Source organism: Sander lucioperca, chromosome 3, assembly GCF_008315115.2.
Source record: "Sander lucioperca isolate FBNREF2018 chromosome 3, SLUC_FBN_1.2, whole genome shotgun sequence".
Taxonomy (NCBI): Eukaryota; Metazoa; Chordata; class Actinopteri; order Perciformes; family Percidae; genus Sander; species Sander lucioperca.
The window spans coordinates 19,924,957-19,943,640 of NC_050175.1; the positions used below are offsets into that span (position 1 = coordinate 19,924,957).

The following is an 18,684-nucleotide window of genomic DNA, read 5'->3' on the forward strand; positions in this document are numbered from 1 at the left end:
TTAAAGTGTTTGCTAGAGTCGAAGATTACAATACACCAATAAATGGTTGTGAATTTATGAATTTGGCTCTAATTAAAAGCCAATGTACAGTCCAATCTAGAAAACATTTTAATCTCTATTGTTCATAACATTTAGATGTATTTTGGTGTTAATTTATTCCCAACGCGAATAGCACCTTATTCTGAAAGGAAGGTTTTAGCTCGGACATGAATGTGAATATCAAAGCGTGAGGATGATTTGACTAACAAAACACTTGTCTGCAGTGGGGTGACTGGCAGAATTCAAATGATGCTCCATTGGAGCACAGCCTTTGTAAAATTCAGAATAAGAATAATGGAGCTGTGCAGAGTTTAGTTTTTATTTAATTTTTATTTTTTTGGAGTGTGTGATAATAAGCATACATTTAAAGATTGCAAGAGGGCCTTGTAGGTTTTTATGTTATGACATGGCATACATAAGATACCAGGGATTGAGTAAAATAAGCTATGTAGAAAACTGAATAATGAAAAGTCTAATTTGTAGTATTGCCCCTCAAAATGCCCAATTCTATAGAGATACTCAATCTTAAATCTTAATTTTGAGTATCACTCACACCCTTAGGTAGGAAAACTGTGAAAAGTCTCATTCTTCACAGACAAAGCAGCTATAGTGAGCTGGAATTCATGACTGCTATAGTGGATTTCAGCAGTGACATGTTTTCATAGTGGGGGGAAAGGTATCTAAACATCTAATTTCAAACCACTCCTGCATCATCCATATGTTCAGTACATTCTGTCATCATTTTATCAAAATATACTACTTTAAGAAGTTTTAATGAGGATGATAGTGCAACACTAGTCTGGCTTACTTATACTGCTAGGAGACGTGCTGGATGTCAGGCTTTCTCCTTCCCTTTCCGCTATCTATTTTGCAAGGACACCCGGGCCTTAGTGCCGCCGAAGACGATATTGATTGATTAAAAAAACTACAACTTTTTTTCCCCCCTCTATTAGAACGTTAACTCATGCAGCCAGACCATACTCCAGCAATGACACAGCACTGTGCACATAGATCTGGCAATGCCAGACTAGTGCAACACAGATACAGTGTTGTGAGTAATATTTTGGGTAAACGCTGACCGGAACAAACAAATGGAAAGACAGAGGGAAAGTGGATTATGCCTCAGAGAAAGTGATTCATAGATATGTTTGGTACCTTTTTTTTTTTTCACTGAAAACTCACCAATGGTAATCTATTCAACCATTGAAACTAACTTTGAAGAAGGAAACTACCACCTTTTAACAGCCACCTGTCAAGTTTCCACAGGATGAGCATTTGATGCTTAGATTATAGATTTTAGGTAAGTATCACATTATTTTACATTAGCAGAAACAGGCTTGTCCTAGAAATTACAGATTAGTGACCTTTTATTGTTAAACTGTCAGAAGTTTTAGATGCAAAGCCTGAGGGTATTTGACTACTAAATTTAGTTTAAAAGTGTGTGAAAGGTTTGTATGCATGTGTTAACCATTGAAGTAAATGTATGCTTTTACAAGATCATGCAGTCAATGCATATAAAGTTATTACAAATGCTTAAATCAAGAGAGTGGAGCCACGATCCACCCCCAAACACCATTCATCCCTAAACATGACTGGTCTTTTACGTTGAGTAGAACCACTGGATCTGACATGCGCGAGACTATAAATGTGTGCCTCTCTAACTTGCTAAGACCAAAAGAAGGAAGTGTTAAACAGTTTACGGTCGTTGTAGACACTCACTGCATCTGAGTACTGCTGAATATCCTGAATAATATTGGGCCTCAGCGCTCCTACAGCTGAGACAGGAGGTGAAGACGGAAGAAGTGTGCTGGTTTGATCTGATTGGTCTGTTCCCTTCTTAAGGCCGTTTTATGCTTCTGCGTCGAATCGACGCCGTACCCCTGCAGACCCCTCTGCGTCTACGCCGTAGCCTGACGTGCACCTCCCGAAAAATGTAACTACATGTCGCAGCGATGCACGTCGCTTGGCTGGGTAGCGTTGCATTTCCCCTGACTCATTTCCTGTTTCTCCTTCTCCATAAACAACATGAAATCAAGGAGAGGGTTAACTTTTCCTGTTAAAGATGTCTCACCGTGGTCAGAAAGCACAGGGGAGACACTTTGTCTCACTATGACTCTAGAGTCGGTACTCACTCCGAAGCTAATCGCCGCCACTCTCTCACTTCTCCCTCGCTCTTTTTACACACTCCCCACACACACACACACACACACACACACACACACACATATGCCGGCTCGACACACACACCAGCACACAAGTATAAACATCAGGCCACTTACGTATTCAGAACTCCGCAGAACCATAAAACGGCCTTTAGACCCATGCAGGATCTGCAAATAAGGAAACATACATTTTACACGCTTACCTCACGCTATCCTAACAGTGCTTTACAAAAACAATTAATAAAGTTTACATTAAGTGTCTTTTTTAAAACACATCACATTTGCCTGCAGGATGTTCCATAACCCACCACTACTAAAATACATTCCAACTGAGTTTTCACCTTATTGTTTGTTTTTTTGCACTGATAACTGATAAAATGCCACATATTTAATATGCAGTGTGATGCTTGTACCAGCCGGCTCACTGTAAAACTGAATTTAACGTGTCTGTATAAGGAAGCCTTTTTGTATTTATTTATGTCTTGGTGTGGAGGAAGTTTCCCATTGTTTATTCTGTTCAGTGTTTGGGTTTTGAGCCTGTGAATCTCTGTTAAAATATTTATCTTGTTTAGATTTAGTGTTGTTTTAATTGATAATATGGCTTTTCGAGCACAATGTGTTGCATTTAAGTTGGGAAACTGTACTGTTGATCTGCCTGGCGGATATTTCCCTAAATAAATACAGTTGTATTCATTTAGTGTTTTGGTCAGACTGCAGTTTATTATGTAAAGACAAAATCAGTCTTTACCTGTATTAAAACCATAGAACACCGATGTTAAGTATGTATTGATAATATATACCGTTCTTTACTCATTACAGTAATACTGTTTGCACAATGTTCATATATTTAATACAATCTCTAATATTTTACACAACTATTTTGCAGCGGCTCTGTGCAGAGCGTAGCGCCACCCATGACAATTCTGATTGGTTTAAAGAAATGCCATTAAACCAGAGCACGTTTTCCTCCCATCCCTGAATGCTATGTGGAGTAGCCAGACTCTCCTTCAGCACGCTTTGGAGGAGGGTCTGGCAAAGCGAGACTACCTATAATCAGACAAAATATTCATTTTCAAATATCTTAACTGCATGATGCAACATGTTTTTTATATATATATATATATATATATTTCTCAATGGGAGCATTATGCTGCAGTCATGTGGGAATTACAGGATATGCTTGCTCGAAATAACTTTGAACTTTTTATGCGAAGAACTCATATATTCCTCATGTAGCCTACTTTATATAGTCTATGGAAGAACTTAACTGTGCCTGTTCTCAAAGTGCGGGTTTGCTGGAAACTATCATTGACTAGTAATATATTGCCATGATTTATAGTTTAGCATTAATTTATCAGATTACATAGCTCTCACAATGTCATATATTAGTAGGGTGCTTGATATATTCAAGTTGATTTTTTTCTAGCACAACCATAAATGCAGACCAAAAAAGCTGTAAAAAAAATCTACATTCACATTATTTGGATATATGTTGTTAGCCGTTTTATAATTAATATCAGTTGTGCGATTATTATATTTTCTAATTGGACAAGTGAAACATTCCATAGTGGTTATATCTTGTAATTACAGATGTAAACATCATAATACAGGAAACAGGTATCAAAAGGACAGTGACCCTTTGATGAAATGAAGCAAAGGAGATGAATACCACACTGTCTTACTACAGTATCATACTCCTTTGTGGTACATATGATCCCATATTTATAAACAAATTCAACAAAAATAATTCCCTTGTCCTTTTACTGAATGTGCAACAGACAAAGCAGCTACAACAATGTCTGAAAAACACATTTTATTTTCATTATAAACTAAATCATCTTTTATCAAAAATTGTATGAGATGCCGGATATGACGTTAGGCGGCAGCAATGCATTGTGGGGCAATGTGTATCAAAATCATGGATCAAAATAAACACAACAGCTAATGTTAGCTAACGCCACTAGCTAAACAGCTTAGTAAAAGCCGATAATTTGGAAACTACCAATAAATGGAAAATACATTATCTCTTAATTTCACAGATACAACGCTGAATATGAGCGGCACGTAATCTGGACCACAGAGGTAATGCTGTGTTATGATTAACGTTATCATATCTAGCTAGCTAGCTATATATGTAGCTACATAGACATATATAGAGGCACGACGCTGAAGTTGGCTTCCGATTCGCAGCTTCCGATTCGGCAGTTAAGGGGAAATTTAAGGGGAAAATAAAACTGTCCGATTTACATTGCTAAGAGACTGATCCTCCGTTTTTTGAACCTCTTACTGTATTGAATGAGTGTTAGTCATTAAGGTAAATTATTAATTATGTCTAAAACACACTTTCAGATTTGTGAAAGCTTTATTCTATTTGTGAAAATGCAATAAAGGGAGATTTTACTGGTTTTTTTCACACATAAACCACATTGGACCAGGACTAGATCCAAAACCGCAAAACCTAGACTTGTCAAATCTGGACTACATCATGCCAGAGAGACGTGGACTTCTACGTTGAATGTCAATTAGCAAAGGCCATGCTGTGGCAATAAAATAAAGGCATTACTAATCTGAAAACTGTTTTTAAGACTCTTTAGCCTCTCTGGGTTAATTCTTGTCCAGGTTTGACAAGTTTAGGTGTAGTGGTTTTGGATCTATTCCTGGTCTAATGTGTTCTATGTGTGAAAAAAAACAGTAAAATCTCCCTTTATTGCATTTTCACAAATAGAATATCTCAAACTCTGTTTTTAACACTCCTTAGTCTCTCTGGGATGTAGTAGTCCAGATTTGACAAGTCTATGTATTGCGGTTTTGGATCTAGTCCTGGTCTAATGTGGTCTATGTGTGGAAAAAAAACAGTTAAATCTCCCTTTATTGCATTTTCACAAATAGAATAAAGCTTTCACAAATCTGAAAGTGTGTTTTAGACATAATTAATAATTTACCTTAATGACTAACACTCATTCAATACAGTAAGAGGTTCAAAAAACGGAGGATCAGTCTCTTAGCAATGTAAATCGGACAGTTTTATTTTCCCCTTAAATTTCCCCTTAACTGCCGAATCGGAAGCTGCGAATCGGAAGCCAACTTCAGCGTCGTTATAGAGGCTAGATATATCACGGACATTTTGGAGGGTTCGTTTTTTTCCCCTTGGATGTAAGTTATTATAAGATACCATAGACTATTCACAGTCTATGTAAGATACACTTATGAGTATTATATATTTTTTGTTAAACCGTCGACAAGGCGGATATCCTTGCGCGGATACCAGAACCTACCTCTACCATCCACCAACGGTCAGTGAACAGCTGTGAACAGTAGCAAATACCCTACGCAAACGATCCGGTTCTTTTCAACGGCTCTTTTTGGTACGATAGAGCACCGAGTCGTAACGCTTCGTGGTGAGAGTCGTTCTTTTTATCGTTCTGCCCAAAATTTCACTGCCTGCCCTAGATCAGCTGTCCTTTGGTAAACGTAGACAGAAAGAAATGAGAACAAGAGGTAACCATGTGTTTGGGAAAAACAAAATGGGCCAAACTCGAAAACGCAGCAGCATTTGGATGCACTTCAGCAATAAAGGCAACGATAAAGCGGAGTGTAATATTTGCAGATCAAACTTATCATATAAATCAGGGTCAACAAACAATCTTCACCGCCACTTAAAATCACATCATCCAGGGGTGCAAGTGGCCGAGGATGTGAGACTACGACGAAGTTATGATAATGATGACCAAGATAACACCGCATCAGGTACAAAATGGTCCAAGTCCTCCATCGTCACTCACACCTATGCATCTACCTCTGAAACTTTGATAAGTTTTACTGTTTGTTCTTTTAAAAAAATCTTGTGTGAAATTGTTTTCAGAGTTGCACTAAAAATCTGTTTTCTATTATAGTTTTTTATTGTGCCAATAAAATGCTTTCTAATATGAAGTGTTACATGAACTGTATTCAAGGCAACTTTGTTTACATTAGACATTTCATACAGAGGGTAAATTCAAAGTAGTAAATTTGTTGACAAAGCTGAGAGATGTGGTGTCACCTTGTGTAATGTTTACAATTCAGATCACAGTCATATGTATAACCTTTTTTTGTTTTCCTCTTATTTAGTGGAAGTGTCTCTGGAGGACTCTGACACCCATACTCCAGTGAATGATGCTGATATTAATTCTGCCATTAATGGCATCCTGGAAGCTGCACAAGGAAGTCTAGCAGAACAAATAACACATGAAGAGGCGAGTGATGACCGCCCTGTGAAATGTAGACGGAATAAACGCAGCTTGGTTTGGAGGCACTTTGAGTACCTGGACAGTTTGGCTGCTGCTCGTTGCCGCATTTGCATGAAGAAGTTAAAGTGCTTTAAAGACAGGAGCACCAGCAACCTGCATCGCCACTTGTCAAAGAGACACCCGGGGGTCTTTTCTCAGCTGGTAGCAGTCAAGCAGCACCCACCACCACCCCACTCATCACAGGGCTCAAATGCTAACGGTGACACGTCGACACCACCAGAAACTGTTGGGGCGCCAGAGAAGCAGAGACAGTTTTCTGGTAATGTTTTATATCTCACAGCTGTTTGTGTATGTCATTCATACTGACTTTTTCAATGACATCTTGCTGAATAAGTGAAATATATAAATATGTTGCTTTTAACACATTTATTTATCAGAAGACAAATATTAAATGTTGTCTAAACACAAACCTAGCTAATAGGTGTGGAACGGTACACAGAAGTCACGGTTCGGTTCTTACCTCGGTTCAGACATCGCGGTTCGGTACAATGGAGGGAAAAGCAAAACAAAAATGCAGAAGGCAATTTTTTTATTGTGCATGTCTCAGGCTGTACCACCTAGTGTCATCCAGTCTCTCCCCTGAGCTAGCTGCAACAGCCTGAAGCGTATAAAGTAAGATGTAAACAGTAAACAATAAGTAAGCTACCCCACATCATCTCCAGACTCCATCTGGAACTTCTAAACAAAATAAGACAATCAGCTAGCTAGTAGTGTGATATGGGAGACAAGCGATGCTCTCATATGTGAATGTGCTAACAGCTAATGTGGAGCTAACAGCTAACAGCGGAGCAAATAGCGAAGCAAACGGGCCTGAAGGCCATTTGTGGTCGAGGCAAGAAGGGATACAGCTACGTCCGTGTTTAGTTTGGAAGGGACTAGTTTGCCTCATGTGGCCCATGGTGTGTGGATTAAACCTGTTTGAGTCGTGATTCACTCGGATCTTTAACCCGAGTCTTAAATTGACTCACGATTCGCGAGTCTCTAGTATCATTAACCCGGTTCAGTTGAGTCCTGAGTTGTCGGGGATTCATGAGTTCTCGCGCGAATCAGCCGGCTATGTGAGTGGATCTGATTCATGGTACGATAGAGCACCGAGTCGTAACGCTTCGTGGTGAGAGTCGTTCTTTTTATCGTTCTGCCCAAAATTTCACTGCCTGTCCTAGATCAGCTGTCCTTTGGTAAACGTAGACAGAAAGAAATGAGAACAAGAGGTAACCATGTGTTTGGGAAAAACAAAATGGGCCAAACTCGAAAACGCAGCAGCATTTGGATGCACTTCAGCAATAAAGGCAACGATAAAGCGGAGTGTAATATTTGCAGATCAAACTTATCATATAAATCAGGGTCAACAAACAATCTTCACCGCCACTTAAAATCACATCATCCAGGGGTGCAAGTGGCCGAGGATGTGAGACTACGACGAAGTTATGATAATGATGACCAAGATAACACCGCATCAGGTACAAAATGGTCCAAGTCCTCCATCGTCACTCACACCTATGCATCTACCTCTGAAACTTTGATAAGTTTTACTGTTTGTTCTTTTAAAAAAATCTTGTGTGAAATTGTTTTCAGAGTTGCACTAAAAATCTGTTTTCTATTATAGTTTTTTATTGTGCCAATAAAATGCTTTCTAATATGAAGTGTTACATGAACTGTATTCAAGGCAACTTTGTTTACATTAGACATTTCATACAGAGGGTAAATTCAAAGTAGTAAATTTGTTGACAAAGCTGAGAGATGTGGTGTCACCTTGTGTAATGTTTACAATTCAGATCACAGTCATATGTATAACCTTTTTTTGTTTTCCTCTTATTTAGTGGAAGTGTCTCTGGAGGACTCTGACACCCATACTCCAGTGAATGATGCTGATATTAATTCTGCCATTAATGGCATCCTGGAAGCTGCACAAGGAAGTCTAGCAGAACAAATAACACATGAAGAGGCGAGTGATGACCGCCCTGTGAAATGTAGACGGAATAAACGCAGCTTGGTTTGGAGGCACTTTGAGTACCTGGACAGTTTGGCTGCTGCTCGTTGCCGCATTTGCATGAAGAAGTTAAAGTGCTTTAAAGACAGGAGCACCAGCAACCTGCATCGCCACTTGTCAAAGAGACACCCGGGGGTCTTTTCTCAGCTGGTAGCAGTCAAGCAGCACCCACCACCACCCCACTCATCACAGGGCTCAAATGCTAACGGTGACACGTCGACACCACCAGAAACTGTTGGGGCGCCAGAGAAGCAGAGACAGTTTTCTGGTAATGTTTTATATCTCACAGCTGTTTGTGTATGTCATTCATACTGACTTTTTCAATGACATCTTGCTGAATAAGTGAAATATATAAATATGTTGCTTTTAACACATTTATTTATCAGAAGACAAATATTAAATGTTGTCTAAACACAAACCTAGCTAATAGGTGTGGAACGGTACACAGAAGTCACGGTTCGGTTCTTACCTCGGTTCAGACATCGCGGTTCGGTACAATGGAGGGAAAAGCAAAACAAAAATGCAGAAGGCAATTTTTTTATTGTGCATGTCTCAGGCTGTACCACCTAGTGTCATCCAGTCTCTCCCCTGAGCTAGCTGCAACAGCCTGAAGCGTATAAAGTAAGATGTAAACAGTAAACAATAAGTAAGCTACCCCACATCATCTCCAGACTCCATCTGGAACTTCTAAACAAAATAAGACAATCAGCTAGCTAGTAGTGTGATATGGGAGACAAGCGATGCTCTCATATGTGAATGTGCTAACAGCTAATGTGGAGCTAACAGCGGAGCAAATAGCGAAGCAAACGGGCCTGAAGGCCATTTGTGGTCGAGGCAAGAAGGGATACAGCTACGTCCGTGTTTAGTTTGGAAGGGACTAGTTTGCCTCATGTGGCCCATGGTGTGTGGATTAAACCTGTTTGAGTCGTGATTCACTCGGATCTTTAACCCGAGTCTTAAATTGACTCACGATTCGCGAGTCTCTAGTATCATTAACCCGGTTCAGTTGAGTCCTGAGTTGTCGGGGATTCATGAGTTCTCGCGCGAATCAGCCGGCTATATGAGTGGATCTGATTCAGACGAGCGAGTGAAGTCTCTCCTCAAGCTCAGGGTAAAGCAAATCAACAACAAAAGCCATTCTTTCACTTCTGAAATAACATAAAATGTTCTGCACGTAGCCTAGCTAGGCCTACTGTAGGTTTGGTGTATAAATGTAGTATGTTAAATGCAATTAGGTCGAGCAGACAGTCCAAAACATTACAAGCTCGCCTCGGCACGGCTGGCTCGCAGACAACTGATGAGTTGCCGACAACTCACGAGTCCTCGATGACTCATGAGTTGTTGATGACTCGTGAGTTCTCGTGTGAGTCAGTCAATCCCGCGCTTCTCAGCCGAATCAGCCGGCTACGTTGTTATGAGTGGATCTGATTCAGACGAGCGAGCGAGTGAAGTCTCTCCTCAAGCTCAGGGTAAAGCACATCCACAACAAAAGCCATTCTTTCACTTCTGAAATAACATACAATGTTCTGCACGTAGCCTAGCTAGGCCTACTGTAGGTTTGGTGTATAAATGTAGTATATTAAAATGCAATTAGTTAGCTCACCTCGCCGACAACTCATGTTTTTTTTTTTGTCTTCAAAAAACTTTATTATTCAAGTACAGATACACATTGAAAACATTAAATGCATACATACATACATGAAAAAGGGGCGCATGGAATTTACATTAAAGAGGTTGTAAGTCATTGTGAATGTTCAGAGTCTGGATGGCTTTCTTATTTGTCAGTCCTATTAAAGTTTCAAAATATAATTTCATGTCATTTTAAATAAATATTTGGTTTTCTTTCAGACCATTTACATTTGTGGATATAACGTTTTCCAAATAAAATTAAAAGATTCTAAATAAAAACATGGCATTTTATCCAAATCAAAAGCTTGCCTTGGATGTAACATACAATACTGACTCAAGTGACTTGCACAACCCGGTAGGCATGGATGCATTGTAGGCGGAGCTCGGGAGCTTCAGAACTAAGGGGGGGCTTCTTTAGGTGTCCCTAAAAAAACGCGTATCTAACAGTTGTTCCGCATTACATTAATTAATTTGCACGCAAGTTTTATTTATTTTTATACCGTGTATTCTCCGTGTAAATTCATGTACCGAACCGAGACGCCCGTACCGTTTCGGTTCAATACGAATACACCGTACCACCCCTACTAGCTAACATATAATCCAAAATACAGTACAAAATTAGCAGAATTCAGATTTAAATTAGGAACTGTCTGATCAAAGAATAAGAAAAAAGATTGTGAACCACAAATTTGACACCAGCTTTCAGTACTTGACAGTTTTCAACACTCTGCTATGGACACATTTTGGTTTGTTCCAAAAAGTATTGAGGTTAGATACCCAACCCCGGTTTTTATCAAATCATGAATCATCATGGTCAGAGTTTCAACATACAGTTGGAGTAATGTTATATATTTCTCCTTGTAAATTTCCTTTATACTCCAACTGGAAAAGTAAATATGAAGGTAAAAAAATCTTGTGTGAAATTGTTTTCAGACAATTGATTATCCTTCTCATTTGCACTAAAAATCTGTTTTCTATTATAGTCATTATAGTTGTTTTTTATTGTGCCAATAAAGTGTTTTCTAATATGAAGTGTTACATGAACTGTATTCAAGGCAACTTTGTTTACATTAGACATTTCATACAGAGGGTAAACTCAAAGTAGTAAATTTGTTGACAAAGCTGAGAGATGTGGTGTCACCTTGTGTAATGTTTACAATTCAGATCACAGTCATATGTATAACCTTTTTTTGTTTTCCTCTTATTTAGTGGAAGTGTCTCTGGAGGACTCTGACACCCATACTCCAGTGAATGATGCTGATATTAATTCTGCCATTAATGGCATCCTGGAAGCTGCACAAGGAAGTCTAGCAGAACAAATAACACATGAAGAGGCGAGTGATGACCGCCCTGTGAAATGTAGACGGAATAAACGCAGCTTGGTTTGGAGGCACTTTGAGTACCTGGACAGTTTGGCTGCTGCTCGTTGCCGCATTTGCATGAAGAAGTTAAAGTGCTTTAAAGACAGGAGCACCAGCAACCTGCATCGCCACTTGTCAAAGAGACACCCGGGGGTCTTTTCTCAGCTGGTAGCAGTCAAGCAGCACCCACCACCACCCCACTCATCACAGGGCTCAAATGCTAACGGTGACACGTCGACACCACCAGAAACTGTTGGGGCGCCAGAGAAGCAGAGACAGTTTTCTGGTAATGTTTTATATCTCACAGCTGTTTGTGTATGTCATTCATACTGACTTTTTCAATGACATCTTGCTGAATAAGTGAAATATATAAATATGTTGTTTTTAACACATTTCTTCATTTATCAGAAGACAAACCTAGCTAATATATAATCTAAAATACAGTACAGAATTAGCAGAATTCAGATTTAAATTAGGAACTGTCTGATCAAAGAATAAGAAAAAAGATTGTGAACCACAAATTTGACACCAGCTTTTAGTACTTGACAGTTTTCAACACTCTGCTATGGACATAGGTTTTGTTCCAAAAAGTATTGAGGTTAGATACCCAACCCTGTTTTTTTTTTTATCAAATCATGAATCATCATGGTCAGAGTTTCAACATACAGTTGGAGTAATGTTATATATTTCTCCTTGTAAATTTCCTTTATACTCCAACTGGAAAAGTAAATATGAAGGTAAAACATCATCCGATCAAACACTATTTCAGTATCTACTCAACCACTCAAGTACTTGTATTGTCATTTTCTCAGTCATTTTAAGAAAGCAATTTGGGTGGCCGGGTTGGCTCAGTAGGTAGAGCAGGCGCACATACAGTATACTTCGAAGCTTATGCCTCGATGCAGGGGTCCAGGGTTCGAGGCCAACCTGAGACGTTTTCCTGCATGTCTTCCCCCTCTCTCTCCCCTTTCTCACCTAGCTGTCCTATCAATTAAAGGTGGAAAAGCCCAAAAATTAATCTTAAAAAAAAGAAAACGCAATTTGGTATCTCAGCAACCATAATCACCTAATGTAAGTTGAGTGGATCACTCTAATACACGTTTAAAGCAAATTAATATGTAGTTTCAAAAAAGACTTTTCTTTTTCATTTTGTGGTTCTACTGTATCCAAGACTGTGAGACTAATGAGACATGTGGCCTTCTCTTTCCCTCCCTTTTACAGGCAAATTGAAAGTTTCAAGAGCTTCTGAAGGAGAAAAGCATGTGTTAAGGAGAGAGCGGGAGCTGATAGAAGCTCTGAGGAGAGTGCAGAAGGAGGAAGCTCGGGCTCTGGAGCATCAGAGGGAGCTGCTCGAGAGTCTGCGTGCAGTGAATGCCAGGGAGGCAGCTGCAGAGAGGCAGCAGATTGAGTCACTGAGGAAAGTACAGCTAGAGGAAGCCAAAGACTTGAGTAGACAGAGAGAAGAGGTCCAGAAGGAAAAGACACAGCTGCAGAAGAAATGGGAAGAGCTTCAGCAGGAAAGAGAAGAACATGTCTTGTTGTTGTCCAGAGAACAGCAAGCCTCCTGATCATGTCCTGACATCACTGGTACTTTTTTTCCCACTGAAAACTCACCAATGGTAGCCTGGGTAAGCCCTGACGAACTTCCGGCAAATTTGAGATTTGCTCTGCAAGTCAGTCTGGCGAAGAGCCCATTCAAACCCATTTCCAATGTCCCCAAAATCGAGGCACCAATCACAACCGCTGAGGCGGGCTTTACACCAATCAAAAGCGTTGTGGCGGGCTTTACACCAATCACAACCGTTGAGGCGGGCTTTACGCGACGACGATATCGCAGCGACGGCGAGCAGCTTTTTGTTTACATTCAACATGACAGCTACCGAAGCGCAGCGTCACCCGGATCTTGGTCTGATTGGTTGAACTATCCAATGCGCCCTCGAGGCATTTGAGTGGCATCCGTTGGTGACGCCCCTTTGGAAATGAACTGTCAATGAACCTTTCCCAGACCCACTCTCAGTTACAACTGAGAGTGGGTCTGGTGTCAACCAGGCTACACCAATGGTAATCTATTCAACCATTGAAACTAACTTTGAAGAAGGAAACTACCACCTTTTAACAGCCACCTGTCAAGTTTCCACAGGATGAGCATTTGATGCTTAGATTATAGATTTTAGGTAAGTATCACATTATTTTACATTAGCAGAAACAGGCTTGTCCTAGAAATTACAGATTAGTGACCTTTTATTGTTAAACTGTCAGAAGTTTTAGATGCAAAGCCTGAGGGTATTTGACTACTAAATTTAGTTTAAAAGTGTGTGAAAGGTTTGTATGCATGTGTTAACCATTGAAGTAAATGTATGCTTTTACAAGATCATGCAGTCAATGCATATAAAGTTATTACAAATGCTTAAATCCATAGAGTGGAGCCACGATCCACCCCCAAACACCATTCATCCCTAAACATGACTGGTCTTTTACGTTGAGTAGAACCACTGGATCTGACATGCGCGAGACTATAAATGTGTGCCTCTCTAACTTGCTAAGACCAAAAGAAGGAAGTGTTAAACAGTTTACGGTCGTTGTAGACACTCACTGCATCTGAGTACTGCTGAATATCCTGAATAATATTGGGCCTCAGCGCTCCTACAGCTGAGACAGGAGGTGAAGACGGAAGAAGTGTGCTGGTTTGATCTGATTGGTCTGTTCCCTTCTTAAGGCCGTTTTATGCTTCTGCGTCGAATCGAAGCCGTACCCCTGCAGACCCCTCTGCGTCTACGCCGTAGCCTGACGTGCACCTCCCGAAAAATGTAACTACACGTCGCAGTGATGCACATCGCTCGGCTGTGGCTTGGTAGCGTTGCATTTCCCCTGACTCATTTCCTGTTTCTCCTTCTCCATAAACAACATGAAATCAAGGAGAGGGTTAACTTTTCCTGTTAAAGATGTCTCACCGTGGTCCGAAAGCACAGGGGAGACACTTTGTCTCACTATGACTCTAGAGTCGGTACTCACTCCGAAGCTAATCGCCATCACTCTCTCACTTCTCCCTCGCTCTTTTTACACACTCCCCACACACACACACACGCACACACGCACACACACACACATATGCCGGCTCGACACACACACCAGCACACAAGTATAAACATCAGGCCACTTACGTATTCAGAACTCCGCAGAACCATAAAACGGCCTTTAGACCCATGCAGGATCTGCAAATAAGGAAACATACATTTTACACGCTTACCTCACGCTATCCTAACAGTGCTTTACAAAAACAATTAATAAAGTTTACATTAACTGTCTTTTTTAAAACACATCACATTTGCCTGCAGGATGTTCCATAACCCACCACTACTAAAATACATTCCAACTAAGCTTATAAAGGATACTCAAAATCCGTGTATCAAAACCCAATTTAAAATTTGGAATAAAGTAAAAGTAGAGTATCAGTTAAATGATAAAATACAGATAATCCAATGGTGTGCTTTTGACCCTGGTTTCAGGCCAAATTTGACGGATAATCGTTTTAAATCATGGATTTCCAAAGGTATAACGACTTTCTTACTCACAGAAAATGGAAAATTAAGGGATTTTGAGGGTCTGAAAAAGGAATACCATCTTGAAAACTCTGATTTTTTACGATACCTGCAAGTACGCAATTATTTTGAACATAGTATTAAACCTAAAACAGACCTTAATGACCCAATATTAAAAACAATTTTGGTTGCATACAAAAATGCTTCTGTTAAGGGGATTATTTCTAAGTTTTACAAAGGTATCCTGGTGAAAAATACCTACTCCACAGACTACATAAAAGAAAAATGGGAAAAGGAAAGCAACGTGCCAATACCTACAGATGACTGGTTAAATATATGTGAGTGTCAATGGAAATGTACAAACTCTCATACGTGGCGTGAGTTTAATTGGAAATGTCTCATTCGTTTTTTTATAACACCGAAGCAAAAAGCACATTTTGACCCAGGTGGTGCTAAATGCTGGAGGCTGTGTGGCGCTCGGGAGGCTGATCACTGGCATGTGTTTTGGGAATGCCCAAAGATTAAACCACTTTGGGCAGAATTTCACAAGATCTTAAATACTATACTCAACAATAAAGTACCTTTACAGTTTTCCTCTCTTTTTTGGGGGAATTGTGAGTTCTTGGCTAGAACTGCTGATAAGTATTTATATGCCATTCTTACATCTGCCTGCAAAAAAGCATTTACAAGACGTTGGCTGCTTCCCGACCCTCCCACAGTCTCAGAATGGATAGATATTGTAAACGGGATATATGTAATGGAAGCAATTACCTTTTCCATTCGTCTAAAGAAAAGTAAATTTGTTAGTCTTTGGTCCAAATGGGTCAAATATGTAAAGCCCTTAAGATTAGACTTTGTAGAGGTGCTGAATTAAGGATCCTGTGCTTTTTATTTATTATTTTTTTCTTGTCTCTTTTATGTCCCAAACAATGTTTTTATTTTAAGTTTTTTTTTTTGTTTTTTTTTTCTCTCTCCCTAACTGTTCAAAGTATGTATATGTTCTGTTAAAAAAAAAACAGCAAATGGACAGATACTACTACTACTTGTATACTGTATTTCTACTTTGCTGATTGAAAATAAAGAATTAAAAAAAAAAAAAAAATACATTCCAACTGAGTTTTCACCTTATTGTTTGTTTTTTTGCACTGATAACTGATAAAATGCCACATATTTAATATGCAGTGTGATGCTTGTACCAGCCGGCTCACTGTAAAACTGAATTTAACGTGTCTGTATAAGGAAGCCTTTTTGTATTTATTTATGTCTTGGTGTGGAGGAAGTTTCCCATTGTTTATTCTGTTCAGTGTTTGGGTTTTGAGCCTGTGAATCTCTGTTAAAATATTTATCTTGTTTAGATTTAGTGTTGTTTTAATTGATAATATGGCTTTTTGAGCACAATGTGTTGCATTTAAGTTGGGAAACTGTACTGTTGATCTGCCTGGCGGATATTTCCCTAAATAAATACAGTTGTATTCATTTAGTGTTTTGGTCAGACTGCAGTTTATTATGTAAAGACAAAATCAGTCTTTACCTGTATTAAAACCATAGAACACCGATGAAAAGTTCATGCCAGTGAACAACAGTTATGCACAGATAACAGAACAGAAAATACTCAACTTAAGCGGGTCTGGCTAGGTATGGAATATTTCTGGAAAAAGAACAACCAGAAAAATCAGAATTGTACAATTAATGTACAGTAGGAAACAATCATTATTCAGTGTACTCAATCAGTACAGGCCTTGATGTTGTTGGGATCATTTGAAACTCTGTCTGCCTGTTGTTGCTGTTCTTAGGGATTCTGGGCATCACCCTCAGTGTGTGATGGTCCGTGTTTACTATTTTTTGTTTTCCAAAAATAATTCTTTACAATTCAGAATGCTTTTTGCCACCACTTATCCTCCTTAAAGATGCAGTAGGTAAGACTTATAAAACTAACTTTCTGTCATATTTGCTGAAACTGACCGTATGTTCGAGTAGAACTACATGAAGCAGGTAATTAAAAAAAAAAGAATCTGGCACCACCTACAGCCTGTAGTGCGATTTGCAAAAATCCACAGCTCCCTGTTCAGATGCTCCAATCATGGCAAGGTGGGGGGTGTCTTAACTGCGTGTCAATCACTGCTCATGCACACGCATTCATTCTCCCTTGTGGGGGGAGGGGCTTAGAAGACGCTTTGGGCTTTAGCAGAAAGTGAGAAGTTGTCGATGTTCAAATTCTTTGGCTAAGTCCTGGATCTTCACAATCCTACCTACAGCACCTTTAAATACTCGGTCATCTAGTTAACATTTGCCATTTCTGTTAAACGTGTCTAATGTGTTTACATCTGCTGAGTCCTGGTTTGATAGAGAGAGACCTTTCTCTGGGTGGAGAACTGATTTCCTCATAAGACAGAGTATAGAGAGTGTAGTAGTGGATGCCATGAAAACTGCCCTAGATAAACCCCGTATCTCACAAAGGTCTTACTTGTCAGGAGGTAAAGAAAAACCTCTCCATCAAAGAGAAAAGATCGAGTGTCTTACTTACTATATGCATTTATAACAGTTTAAGATAAAACTGTATTATCTTCCTCTCATGGTGTGTCACTCACGAAAACCTGAAAATCTGTTTAAGATATGAGGTTGTCATGGGACGTATAAGGAGTAGTAGATTGATTATTGTTTTTATTTGCACATGACATTGTCGTCTGGCTGGTTCAGATGACCATCACTCACAAAACCACTTATTTATCTTCTAGATGATTTTAATTATTTATAATAGGAGGCGTGTCGAGTGTAGGTGGTTAAGAAAAGAAAAAGATGCATCTGTTTGCATGTCATTTTACATCAGGTAGGTTTTTCATCTCTTTTATCACCATTGTTCTTAAGGAGGCTTTGACAGAGAATTTATTTTCTAATTGTATAACCTAACTCTTCTGAATACCAATGTCTGGGTTGTTTATTTTCATTCATTTTCCCTTTTCAGTTCCTGAAAAAGGATTTGAAACTGGTGAGTTTGTGCTACTGCTGTCATCATCTTCACACACAGATTGCTAAAAGATTCATGTTTCTTACATCTGTAAGCATTGGATATATTTTCATTTGTTTTACCCAATTGTTTTTTATAACAGTATGACTGAATAATTTGACATTATTTGATTGATATTGCAATTGGGATATGATTTACAATATTGGATGAAATGATAATTTTTGCTTCATTATTCTCAATTTCATAAAAAAAAAAAAAAAAAATGTTGAAATGATTATAGTGTGATTTTTGTTATCGAGATTCTTTCTTAAGTGTGCAGAATACAATTTGTACTACAATACTTAATTCAGAATGGTATTATGACGATATCCTGCGATTTGGATATTGCGATTTCCATAAAAGTCTGATTAATTGTTCTGGCTTATTTAACAGAACATTCAGAAATGAGTGAATGAAAAGTCATGTTTTTTGTGTACGAATCAGTACTGTGTACCACTGTTAGCCTGAAAGAGGTGCTTTATGTCCTGTTTGATGAACTCTTTCACTTTGTTCTTACAGATTGTAATAAGGAGATGGGTTTTTTATTTTTTTGTTGTTCCTATATTTCTCCTGTTAAAGCCATTGAAAAACGTTGTTTGTGAGCCTCTATTCTGTCTCCTGCATTAATACTGGCAGCTTCTCTTGTTCATACAGTTGGAATGTAATGGTATGCA

General features: G+C 39.1%; 1 protein-coding gene across 8 annotated transcripts in view; it reads left to right on the forward strand.

Moving 5' to 3' along the window:
- Nucleotides 1–4,132: 4,132 nt before the first annotated feature.
- The window catches only part of LOC116060640, a 37,840-nt gene continuing 23,288 nt past the window's right edge, over nucleotides 4,133–18,684 (forward strand). Inside the window, exons 1-4 of one of the 8 annotated variants that reach the window (XM_035999447.1) lie at nucleotides 4,133–4,283; nucleotides 6,309–6,746; nucleotides 8,308–8,745; nucleotides 11,316–11,753. In XM_035999447.1, coding sequence (XP_035855340.1) covers nucleotides 6,539–6,746; nucleotides 8,308–8,745; nucleotides 11,316–11,753 — 1,084 coding nt within the window. In that variant the 5' untranslated portion in view covers nucleotides 4,133–4,283; nucleotides 6,309–6,538. Of the gene's footprint in view, nucleotides 4,284–5,359; nucleotides 5,949–6,308; nucleotides 6,747–7,568; nucleotides 7,948–8,307; nucleotides 8,746–11,315; nucleotides 11,754–18,684 lie in introns of those variants that run through there. The other 7 variants (XM_035999446.1, XM_031314322.2, XM_031314323.2 and 4 more) reach the window with 7 other exon arrangements.